The sequence below is a fragment of the Rhinoderma darwinii genome, chromosome 6 (assembly GCF_050947455.1).
Source record: "Rhinoderma darwinii isolate aRhiDar2 chromosome 6, aRhiDar2.hap1, whole genome shotgun sequence".
Classification (NCBI taxonomy): domain Eukaryota; kingdom Metazoa; phylum Chordata; class Amphibia; order Anura; family Rhinodermatidae; genus Rhinoderma; species Rhinoderma darwinii.
Window position 1 is genome coordinate 134,834,990 of NC_134692.1, and position 13,711 is coordinate 134,848,700.

The following is a 13,711-nucleotide window of genomic DNA, read 5'->3' on the forward strand; positions in this document are numbered from 1 at the left end:
GCTGTTGACGGATCTTTAATCCTCCTTCTTTACTATTATTAAGTACTTTGAATGCCAATGCAAGTATTATGTGTCATAAGTTAATCAGGGCCTTTGGATTGTCCTAATAAACCTCACATATTATTGAACTGAGGTGGGCAAAGAACAGAAATAACGTCATAATAAGATCCATCCACAGCAGCTAGCCTTCTTGTTTATGGTTTCCAGATGCACAAATAAAAGGAAACTTAAATTGAAAACCACTGTATCCCCAGATCCGAAACCTCAAATCAGCTACCCCACCTCTTTGCCATATATTGCAGATGCTTGCAAAAAAATTATTGCATTTTGCTTTGCCCGGTTTAACCAAATATTGTCCACAGTAGACAGATGACAAATGGCCAAAAAACTGATGTGACCGATGATGTCATCAGGCGCATCAGTTTTTCTATCTCTTGTCCCATTCACTTCATGGGATAGAGAAAACATTATATTCAGTTTATCCATTCGTGTTTTCCATTGCGGACATAAAATTAATTTGACGGGTTGATGGTTAAAGTCGTGTTACATTTTACATGCCTTCACCGCGGCAGCGGCGGAAACATCAGACACATTGGACGTGAATTTCAAGATATATTTCTACGTCTTGGAAGAAGACGAAAGGAATGCAGATCCTAAGCATGCGTATCACGCACCCCAAGGATTTTACAACACATATTAACCCCCTCACTGCCAGCTGTTGCCTGTCTTTGCAAAAACCGGTCGATTTTTACCAATGTTTTACCATATACAGTCATGTCAAAAAATAAATTGCCTAGACTTGGAGAAGTTTTCTCTCCTCATTTGCCAATATTAGGTCTGTGCAGGCTTTGAAGATGTTACTAAACATAATACATAAGGTTTCTATTAAATGCAGAGTGTGTGTAACAGCTAGGGGTGGTGATGTGCAGCCTGTGGGGGGTGACACTGCTATGTAATGCAGGAGGAGGAGGAGGAGGAGAGGAGGAGAGGACAGCTACAAGTGACAGCAGCAGAGAATAGAGACATCCAGTATATGAGAGTGAGTGAGCAGAGCTGGGGAGCAGCAGGGTGACCTGAACATGTGCTGCTGCTCTGCACCGCCCCCTGGCGGACGTGCCCCCCACATTACACTGGGGGAGCAGAGTGGGGCTCTAGCAGCAGCGGTAGTCGTGGGGTGCAGGGGGGCTGTATACTGGGGGATCTGACGCTGAGCAGCATCGTTGTACCCTCCACGTCTGGCACTGATCGCAAACCACAGCTTGGCATCACCCTGCATCTGAGCTCCATGGCCCCAGGATGATCCGCTTCCTTCTGCTGCTTTTGCTGCTACCCGGGGCCGGTGAGTACCCGCTGTGCCCGGTGCTGATAAAAAAAATAAAAAAATCAGGGGGTTGGGCAAGGTCATAGGCATGCATGCACTGAGTATATATCAGCTCTGGCTGTATACTGGGGTGACTAGACAATGTATATATATAGAGAGATACAATGTATCCGTGCACAGCCCCCACTCCATGAATATGGAACATTTGACATACTCTGTATCATCAGCAGCATCTGGGCATCATCCTGTATACTGCAGTATATACTGTACCCACATGTAATGATATATGATGTCTGGCACACATGGGGCAGCTGTTGAATGCTACTGACATGTATATTACTAGATGTCTTCTGGGTTGTATTGCATATATATTGCCTTTTTTTTAATATGTCTGTAGCGTGTTTGCATATGTAGCTTTGTCAATGTGTGCGTGTGTATGTAGGTATATATTATATATGTGTGTATACCGTCTGTGCGTGTTTTTATAGTGGTTTTTGTATGTTTGAACACTGTATTTGTAGGCGTTTGTAGAGGAGTGTGTCTTATAATATGTATATAGATGAAAATGGTATATTATATATATATGTGGGTATGTATATTTGGACGTACATATGCATAAATATATATATACTCAGGCATATAGACTGTTTGGTTGTACACTGACTTCGTACATCTCTCTACAACGTGTGCCACGGTATGGTGCCTCCGTAAAGCACCGTATTAGAGACATATTTAGTCCTAGAAGCTTTACTTGTAGAGGAGAATAGCTCTGTAATATGGCATCTGTATGAATCCGAAAAAAAGAACAGCCTCTATATGTCTCCATATGGGATCGAAGGCATACGGAGGTACAGTATGACCACATAGACTTCTATGGGTGCTGTATTAAGGTTCCCCACACATATATGCAACTCACAACCTACATATAGTATATATACAACTCCCAACCTACATATAGGATATATACAACTCCCAACCTACATATAGGATAAATTCAACTCACAACCTACATATAGTATATATACAACCCACAACCTACATATAGGATATTTACAACTCACAACCTACATATAGTATATATACAACTCCCAACCTACATATAGGATATATACAACTCACAACCTACACATAGTATATAAACAACTCCCAACCTACATATAGGATATATACAACTCACAACCTACATATGTGATATATACAACTCACAACCTACATATAGGATATATACAACTCACAACCTACATATAGGATATATACAACTCACAACCTACATATAGGATAAATTCAACTCACAACCTACATATAGTATATATACAACCCACAACCTACATATAGGATATATACAACTCACAACCTACATATAGTATATATACAACTCACAACCTACATATAGAATATATACAACTCACAACCTACATATAGTATATATACAACTCACAACCTACATATAGTATATATACAACTCACAACTTACATATAGGATATATACAACTCACAACCTACATATAGGATATATACAACTCACAACCTACACATAGTATATAAACAACTCACAACCTAGATATAATATATATACACAACTCACAACCTACATATAGTATATATACAACTCACAACCTACATATAGTATATATACAACTCACAACCTACATATAGGATATATACAACTCACAACCTACATACAGGATATATACAACCTACATATAGGATATATACAACCCACAACCTACATATAGGATATCTACAACTCACAACCTACATATAGTATATATACAACTCACAACCTACATATAGGATATATACAACCCACAACCTACATATAGGATATCTACAACTCACAACCTACATATAGGATATAAAATATATATACACACACTATATGGACAAATGTATTAGGACACCTACACATTACACCTACCAGAGCTTTTATGACATCCCATTCTAAATCCGTAGACATTAATATGGAGTTGTTCCCCCTTTGCAGCGAAAACATCTTTCACTCTTCCCGGCTTTCTACAAGATTTTGGTGGGTCTGTGGCAATTTTTGCCCATTATCCAGTAGGGCATTTGTGAGGGTAGACACTGATGTTGGGGGAGGGGGCCTGGCTTGTAATCTCTGTTCTAATTTACCCCATCGGTGTTGGATGGGGTTGAGTTCAGGACTCTCTTCTGCCACACCAAACTCCCCCAACCATGTCTTTATGGACCTTGTGTACTGGGGCGCGGTCATGCTGGAACAGAAAAGGGCCGAACCCCAAACTGTTCCCACAAAGTTGGAAGCTACAATTGTCCAAAATGTCTTGGTATGCCCAAAAATTAAGATTTCCCTTCAATAGAACTAAGAGGCCTAGAGCGAGCCCTGAAAAACAACCCCATATCACTATCCTCCTTCACCACCAAACTTTACAGTTGGCACAATGCAGTCAAGTAGGTAACGTTCTCCTGGCATTCGCCAGACCCAGACTCGTCCATCAGACGGCCATAGAGAAGTGTTAGGCTATGTTCACACGGAGTATTTTGGGGGAGGAATATCTGCCTCAAAATTCCGTTTGGAACTTTGAGGCAGATATTCCTCTCCCTGCACGCCGATTTCCGCGGCAATTATCGCGCCGTTTTTCGCCCGCGGCCATTGAGCGCCGCGGGCATAAAACAGCGAGATATACGCTTTCTCCTGCCTCCCATTGAAGTCAATGGGAGGTCGGAGGCGGAAGCGCCCGAAGATAGGGCATGTCGCTTCTTTTTCCCGCGAGGCAGTTTTACTGCTCGCGGGAAAAAGACGCCGACGCCTCCCATTGAAATCAATGGGAGGCGTTCTCGGGCCGTTTCTGCCGAGTTTTGCGACGCGGTTTCCGCGTCAAAAAACTCGGCAAAAGACCCCGTGTGAACATAGCCTAATTATTCCTTCCACAGAACACGTTTCCATAGTTTTTGTGCTGATGTTAATACCAGAGGAGGTCTGTATTCTGCAGTTATTGAGTCAGCAGCGCGTTGACGACTTTTATGCACTATACGCCTCAGCACTCGGCGACCTCACTCTGTAACTTTACGTGGTCGCCACTTCGTGGCTGAGGTTCCTAAACGCTTCCACATTGTAATAATATCACTTACAGGTGATGGTGGTAAATCTAGGAGGGAAGAAATTTCAGGAACTGACTCGTTACATCGGTGACGTCCTATTACAGGAGCACGCTGAGATTCAGTGATCTCTTTACATCGACCCATTCTAAGGCCTCATGCACATGGCCGTGCCCGTAATCATGGCCAGCGATTGCAAGCACGGCCGACTGGGAGGACGGCCCGTAAAAATTGAAAAGTAGGACATGCTCCATAATTCCCGGCACGGTTCTACGGCACGGACACCCTTCCGTAGCAGTACGGAAAGGTGTCCGGGGCCAATAGAACCGGGCGGGTCCGTAATTGCGGATCGTATTGCGGTCCGCAATTCCGGAGTTTTTTTTACGTCGTGTGCATGGGGCCTTACACAAATGTTTGTGAAAACGACTGCATGGCTGATGCTGGATTTTATACACCTGGCGGTATGGGACTGAATGTAACACCTGATTTCAATGATTAAGAGGTGTGTCCCAATACTTTTGTCCATATACCGTGTGTGTGTGTGTATATATATATATATATATATATATGTATTATTTCTCTCCCCGTCCTGTACCTGGCGTCCTCCGGACGGATACACACCACTGTGGGTTTCCAGGCTCCGTTCTTAGTACTGACGCCAGCTGAGGGGGTGTTGTTGTAACTAGACTGGTTAATTGTATGTGCCATGGTTCTTCCAGCCTTGATAGAGCGTTTTATCAGTAAATATGATCCACAATATCAGGGGGGAGGGCTCAGTGTTTGGATGTGGATGATGGTGGTTGTAGTTAGTCTGCCCTTGCTTGTTTGAAGGGGTCACTGAACTGGTAAATGGCAATGCACTGGTGTATGGAAATGAACTGGTATTTATCAATGAACTGGTATATGGAAATGAACTGGTATATGGCTATGAACTGGTATATGGCTATGAACTGGTATATGGAAATGAACTGGTTACTGGCTATGAACTGGTATATGGAAATGAACAGGTATCTGGAAATGAACTGGTATATGGAAATGAACTGGTATATGGCAATGAACTGGTATATGGCTATGAATTAGTATTTGGCTATGAACTGGTATATGGATATGAACTGGTATATGGCTATGAATTAGTATTTGGCTATGAACTGGTATATGGATATGAACTGGTATATGGCTATGAATTAGTATATGGCTATGAATTAGTATTTGGCTATGAACTGGTATATGGCTATGAACTGGTATATGGAAATTAACTGGTATATAGCAATGAACTGGTATATGGCTATGAACTGGTATATGGCAATGAACTGGTATATGGCTATGAACTGGTATATGGCTATGAACTGGTATATGGCTATGAACTGGTATATGGAAATTAACTGGTATATAGCAATGAACTGGTATATGGCTATGAACTGGTATATGGCTATGAACTGGTATATGGCTATGAACTGGTATATGGCTATGAACTGGTATATGGCTATGAATTGGTATATGGCTATGAACTGGTATATTACAACGAACTGGTATATGGAAATGAACTGGTATATGGCAATGAACTGGTATATGGCTATGAACTGGTATATGGCTATGAACTGGTATATGGCTATGAACTGGTATATGGCAATGAACTGGTATATGGCTATGAACTGGTATTTGGAAATTAACTGGTATATGACTATAAACTGGTATATGGATATGAACTGGTATATGGCAATGAACTGGTATATGGCAATGAACTGGTATATGGCAATGAATTGGTATTTGGAAATGAACTGGTATATGGCAATAAACTGGTATATGGCAATAAACTGGTATATGGCAATAAACTGGTATATGGCTATAAACTGGTCTACGGCAATGAACTGGTGTATGGTATATGTTGGAATATATACAAGCTGCTCTATAAACATATATGTGAAGAATTACCCATTGAAATCATTAGGGGTTTATTACTTTCAATGACCTCATCTATTTGCCTATAGGATATATGGAAAGGGGGTGTCAAAACTATTTGTAGGATTTATAGTTATTTGACAATAAGGGTATGTTCACACGGCCTATTTACGGACGTAATTCGGGCGTTTTTGCCCCGATTTACGCCCGAAAATAGCGCCTCAATAGCGCTGACAAACATCTGCCCATTGAAAGCAATGGGCAGACGTTTGTCTGTTCACACGAGGCGTATATTTACGCGCCGCTGTCAAATGACGGCGCGTAAATAGACGCCCGCGTCAAAGAAGTGACCTGTCACTTCTTTGGCCGTAATTGGAGCCGTTCTTCATTCACTCCAATGAATAGCAGCGCCAATTACGGCCGTAATTGACGCGGCGTTCAAGCGCCTGCACATGCCGGTACGGCTGAAATTACGGGGATGTTTTCAGGCTGAAACATCCCCGTAATTTCAGCCGTTACGGACGCCCTCGTGTGAACATACCCTAAGCCGTCGTCCTTATAACTCAATTTATTTGCAACCTACTGTGAGGCCATGGGCTGTGGACTGATCAGATTTGTTTCAGCCCTTCCAATAAATTCAGTTTGTCAATGACCGATAATGTATTTTTGTGGTGCTTTGCGTCCAACTTGGTGCATGGGACGAATTTTTCACCAAGTCTTTGGATGTTTAGTCTGAGCCTGGGCCCACAGATGCCATAAAACACAGAAACAAACATAATAATAAAAAAAAACACAAGAGACTCAGGGCCTGTTCACATCCGCGTTGCGTTTCCGTTGAGGGGTTCCGTCGAGGGAACCCCTCAACGGAAAGGCAAACGGAACCATAGCTTCCGTTTGCATCACCATTGATCTCAATGGTGACAGAGACTTTGCTAATGGTTTCCGTTTGTCACCGCTCCGTAAGGGTTTCGTTTTTTTGACTATGTATTGTACGTGTGAATGATATGAGCAGCTAGTTGTATATCCGCCCACTCCCCACCCTATATTTCATGATTTCGCCATATTACATTTTACCGTCCGTATCAGTTTCATTCCAGCTCTGTCGCTCTCAGATATCGCGGTTTTGTTGACTGCAGGCATTTACTGGATAAACTAAAAATGGCTGCGCAGATCTGCTGGTAATTAAATGTTACGGTTGAAATCGGATTAGGGTTTCAGCTGACTTCATCTAATTTTCAGTCCTATCATCTGCTGACTGTTAGATCTGTCAACATCTTAAAGTGACCCTGACACCTAAAATAGTTATATCGCAGCAAAATGGCGTAGTTATTGCCGCGGTTTGCAGCAGTAACCACGACGTGTAAGCACAGCCTCAATGGAAAGTTCCCAGGAGGATGTAAACAAGCCACAATGCTGCAGACCTATCATTTATGAGGGGGGGACGGACTGCTTAGTATAAGGCTGCGTTCACACTGCGTGTTTTTGGTGCCTTTTTGGCATTTCATTCATTTTTTTTTTTTTTTTTGAGGATAAACTTCCATGTATCTCAATGGGAGTACATCAACCCAAAACAAAACAAAAATCATGCCAAAAATGCACAGTGTGAACCCAAATCTATAATTGCACACAGATAAGTCTTCTATAATGTGCCAGTCGCACTGTTACGTGTAGTGCACCATTCTGGGTTAGGGATTCCGTCACAAAATTACGCCTCCCATTCATTTCAATGGGAGTCAGAGGCTTCTTTTTACCGCTAGCGGTAAGTTCAGCCAGCGAGAAAAAGAAGCGTCCTGCTCGATCTTCTGGCGGATTCCGCCTGAACCTCCCATTGATGTCAATGGGAGGGAGGAATCTTCCTGCCGACGGCAGGAATAGTTCCGCGGGGGATTTTGCGGCGGAAACCGCTACGCAAAATCTGCCGTGTGATCTAGCCTTTACACACTATTCTCCCCCAACATTACAAGGCTCCTGCAAAAATAATCATGATAAACATGAGGTAATAGTTTATATTTTGGCCAAAATAGGCTTGCGACCTACGTCAAGGGTCATCACGTCTAGCAAGTTCCTACACTCATATTAAAAACAAATCACTGAAAATGGAAGTAAATTTTCTTAAAATCACAGAAAAAGGCCATACTTAGGGTATGTTCACACGGCAGCGTCCATTACGGCTGAAATTACGGAGCTGTTTTCAGGAGAAAACAGCTCGGGAATTAATACGTAATGGCATGTGCAGGCACTTTTCGCTGCGTCCATTACGGACGTAATTGGAGCTGTTTTTCTATGGTGTCAATGGAAAACGGCTCCATTTACGTCTCAAGAAGTGACAGCCACTTCTTTGACGCGGGCGTCTTTTTTACGCGCCGTCTTTTGACAGCTGCGCGTAAAAAAAATGACCGTCGGCACAGAACATCGTAAAACCCATTCAAATGAATGGGCAGATGTGTGCCGACACTTTGGTGCCGTATTTTCGGACGTAATTCGAGGCTAAAACGCCCGAATTACGTCCGTAAATAGGGTGTGTGAACCCAGCCTTAGGGTCCATTCACACGTTGCGGTTAGAACCGCATTGAAAAACGCATTAAAAAAAAACAGGCATTTTTAACCGCGATTTGGTGCACTTTTCTATGGTAAAATTGCAACCGCATTGATAAAGAGGACCAAATCGCCGTAACAACGCATGTGGTTCTCTCAATGTGGTTCTAACTGCACCATAACTGCAACATGTGAACGGACCCTCACTAATAATACAAGGGCAGGGTAAAACACCAGGTCTCAGCAGGATGCAAACAAGCCACAATGCCACATGGAGGGAGATCGCACAGGTGTAAAATACTGATGAACATCCCCTCACACACCTGTGCAGTCTCCCTCCATGTGGCATTGTGCCTTGTCTGCATCCTGCTGGAAACTGCTGCTTTGCCGGCCCTTGTATTGGTAAGTATGGCCTTTTTCTGTGATTTTATGTTGTTTATGTGGCATAAAGTGGTAACCCCAGACACGAGTGCACTATTCATGAGGTGAGGTGAGAATTTTGCCTCAGGTTGCACCCTACCCTGATTAGGTGGGCAGTATTTTGGCAGACATACTGTCCTTCCATGAGGCTGGCATTATGGTCATTATTATGACTCTGGGAGTGGCTGGCACTGTGGGGTCTACCATGAGGTTGGCATTATCGTAATTTCAATGACACATTGGTACTATGTGGACTACCATGAGGTTTGCATTATGGGAATTACTTTGAGGCTGGTACAATGAACTACCATGCTGCTTGTACAATGGGCCTTCATATGAGGCTGGCACTTTGAGAATACTATAAGGCTGGGTTCACACAGGGCAGATTTGCTGCAGATTTTGCATGCGGTTTTTTTTTTAAGCCAAAACCAGAAACTGAACCTAAACCTAACAACTATATAATGAAAGGCCTTGTAGGTCTCCTCTCCTGGATCCAATTCTGGTTTTGGCTTAAAAAAAAACCTGCATGCAAAATCTGCAGCAAATCTGCACTGTGGGAACCCAGCCTAAGGATAGCACCCTGACTGCAAATAGGGCGCATTTTGGCAGACATGCCATCCTTCCATGAACCTGGCACTGATGGGTCTACGCTAAGGCTGACTATATGGGCATTTTTATGGTGCTGGCACTCTGTGACTACTAAAAGTCTGTCAGGCTGGCACTCTGGAAACTACCAGGAGAAGCCATGTTGTCTTCAGAGTGGTTTAGTAGGTATAACAGAGTATCGAGCAGTGTTCACACCTGAAACCGCATGCCACAACAGGCTTTGTTCACCATTTGCCTACATTTTGAATTTGAGGAGTCGCCATTTTACTTTCTTCCTGAGGGAGCAGAATGGCTGGGATGATCCTTGACTCCACGTGTCAGAGAATTGGATTTCTCCTATTTGGGATTTCTGGATAATAAGATAAACACTTTTTTTTTTTTTTTTTTAACTTTTTTTTGAAGAATAATTGAATACACCCATTTGGACAATGTTCTCACTTGCTTTGGATTGTGAATTACGTATTTCGGCTCTGTGTGTGGACTTGTCTTGATTCTGTAAGCCAAGACACACCAGATGTGTAAATTCCAGACCAATAAGCATTGTTGTTTAATGATTCCCTATAGACTATAACAAGAACGTCCTCGGACAAGCATGACACATAACACGTGGCGTAAACGCCGAAACACGTGTACAGCGCAGCCTCTAAGGACGGCCGCTATCCTTATTGTTAGAAGCTCCGATCGTATTTGTTTTACAGCAATTGCAGAGAAAAGATGATGCTGTTGCCCCTAGCAACCGATCAGTGGCCAGTTTTCTAGTGTACTGTTGGAAAGTGAAAGCAATGACCTGATTGGTTGCTATGGGCAACGTCTCCACCCTTCACATGCACTACTGACCATTACAGATTTTCCAAATGGAGAGCTTACAGTACTTAAAGGGAATGCCCGCACTTAGCTGATTCGTTTGTTAGGGTATGTTCACATGGCTTATTTTTGGCCGAAAAATCGGAAGCAGAACGCCTCCAAACATCTGCTCATTGATTTCAATGGGAAAAACGGCGTTCTGTTCCGACGGGGCGTTTTTTTATGTGGCCGTTTTTAAAAAAAGGCAGCATAAAAAAAACGCCCGCGAAAAAGAAGTTGGAGACCTTTTTTATTGACGCAATAGAAAAACAGCTCCAAAAACGGCCATAAAAAACGCCACGACAAACGCTAGTTAATTAAAAAACGGCTGAAAATCAGGAGCTGTTTTCGCCTGAAAACAGCTTCCGTATTTTCAGAAATTTTTTAGTAAGCGTTTTTCGCTGCCGTTTTTGGAGCTGTTTTCAATAGTCAATGAAAAACGGCTCCAAAAACGTCCCAAGAAGTGTCCTGCACTTTTTCGCAGCCGTTCTTTTACGCGGCCATCGGAACAGAACGCTTTTCCCATTGCAATCAATGAGCAGATGTTTGGAGGCGTTTCAATTGGCAGATGTTTCTGCTTCCAATTTTTCGGCCGTGTGAACATACCCTAACAGCAAAATGGATTAGATTTGAACAAGTCTCATTTACACGGTATAGAAAAAAAAAATCATAAATACATAAAATGACCTTCGGTGCGTATTTTTTATTTATTTATATTTTTTTTAATCCGCAGCGTGTTTTTGCCGCGGGAGCGTTGCACTTTTGTTGCAGGTTTTTCCCCATTGAATTCAATAGGGAGGTATAAGTCGCAAAAAAATGGCACATTTTGCGATTTATTTATTTATTTATTTTTGCAGCATAAAAGCGGACCCGCCTGGTTCTATTGGCCGCGGACACTTTTCCGTATCGCTACAGAAGGGTGTCCGGCACGTGCCGTAGAACCGTGCCAGGAATTATGGAGCATGTCCTACTTTTTCAATTTTTACGGGCCGTGCTCCCATACTTTGTAGCACGGCATGAAAATGCGGCCCTCGGCGGCCGGCCGTGCTCCCAATCACAGTTTTTTTTTTTTTAATGGTCGCGTGCATGGGGCCTTATTCTCGCCCTCCGTTCCTGAGACACGCGGCTCATAAAGTCGGGTGTGTGCAGATTATCATTCCCCGTTTACAGAATATTGAAATATGCGACAACAAATCGAAAACATTGTAGAAGGTGAATGTTTTCAGGGTGTGAATTACTTTGGCGATCAGGGAATATTTTTTTACTGGTTTATCTACAAATCGCAAACTCTCGATCACCAAGTGGTTCCTATGGAGTGAATGGCCTTCCCCTCGGGAATCTGTGCCTCTACCACCGTCCCCCTCCCCTTGATTCCTCCATCTTATCGGGACAGGTCTTCCGGCTGATAAGGTCGTAGTCCTGTGTCCAGGGGGATCTGCGGAAACAGAACAGGAATCCTATCCGGCCTCAGGAAACAGAAGGACAGGATGCTCCGGCCTCTCGCTATCCAGCTCTTTATGAACATCAGCTTGAGAAGTCATCAAACTTTCACTTACAATGTACTCAATGCCAAAACCTCTCCGGGAGTCTGGGCTCTCTACGAATAACCCGTGATAATAATGCAGGGCGTACGTTCTCCTGCGCACCCTCTGGTTGCCAAACTGTTCAGGTTTCCTTAATAAAGGTCACTAGATGTTCCCACAGCCAGAAGTCCGCTGCTTCTTGGAGGCATCTTTGAAATGCTGTCAAGAAAAGTAGAAAATGAAAAATGGGCAGAGCAATTACTGCGTCCTCCGGTGTCCTATAAAGCGTGGCCTCGGATATCACTTCTGGCTTCCTGTCTTCCCGCGGGTCACACAACGCAGCTTTCCCTCCTTGTAGCAAATTCTTTAGGTTGGTAGTAAACTTGACTACTAGTTTTTTTTTTATTGGTAGCAGGAGTGAATGTGGGGTGTTCAAGCAATTCTACAGCTTTTCTTCATTACTACCGTATATTCTTGGTTAAACAGGTCCATTTATAGGATTTGTACGTATTACAAGTCATCGTGACGGCATTACAACCTTGAAAAAATACTAAAATAAAAAAAAAAATAGACAAAACTCTAAGGCTTCGTTCACATCTGCCCCAGGGTCCCGTTCCGTAGGAGCTTTCCGTTGGAACGGGGCCCTGACTGATACACAGGTTTCAGTTTCCATCACCATTGATTTCAATGTTGACGGATCCGGTTCTAATGGTTTCTGTAGTTAAAACGATGGAAACCTTGCACAACGGAGACAAATGGAAACCATTGGCACCGAATCCGTCACCATTGAAATCAACGGGGATGGAAACGGAAACCTATGGTTTCCGTTTATGTCAGTCAGGGCTCCATTCCGACGGAATGCTCCGATGTTCTGTTGGAACGGAGCCCTGGCGCAGATGTGAACGAAGCCTAAGTTTAATTTAAAAAAATCTGCATTTAATTTCTAAACTTTTATGCACCCTACTGCCAATCTTACACCAAAAATGTCACCATCAAAGTTTTTTAAAACTTTTTTTAAAAATGAACTAAATGCTGTTTTCTCATTGTGCAGATGTTTACGTTTTTCGAGGCGTAAACGGCACAAAATACGCCTGAAAACACTGCGTGTGAACATACCCTAAGGTGTTTTTCTCCTGCTCGTTTTTGCTTCCATCTTGATGGTAATATAGGAAGCTTTAGGTGGTTCTCTATCGGAAAAAGTGGTTACGGCACAGGGAACAATGGGGGGGTTGGAGCAAAGCCATGGAGTAATACTAGCATGATAATACGTATGAAAATATGTGTTTATGGTATTTTTCTCCCCGTTCTTCTATTCGGTCATACAGATCACACATGACTGCGACCCCTCCTAAGCCATGACAGTCTTTATAGGGAGATGTTAAATTTGCAGGGTCCTCTTGCTGTCTTCTCTGCAGAGTCACAACCTATGCAGCTGTTTTTTGTAGCTGCTCCTGTAGCATTGCCCTGGGTACTGTCATTATACCCATTC

At 43.0% G+C, this 13,711-nt stretch overlaps 1 protein-coding gene across 1 annotated transcript in view; it reads left to right on the plus strand.

The window, feature by feature from the left end:
• The first annotated feature begins 987 nt into the window (after positions 1-987).
• LOC142655869 (uncharacterized) overlaps positions 988-13,711 on the plus strand; it is a 35,633-nt gene continuing 22,909 nt past the window's right edge. The window contains exon 1 of the mRNA XM_075830511.1: positions 988-1,339. Within this exon, the coding sequence (XP_075686626.1) occupies positions 1,297-1,339 (43 nt within the window). The 5' untranslated portion in view covers positions 988-1,296. The remainder of the gene's footprint in view (positions 1,340-13,711) is intronic.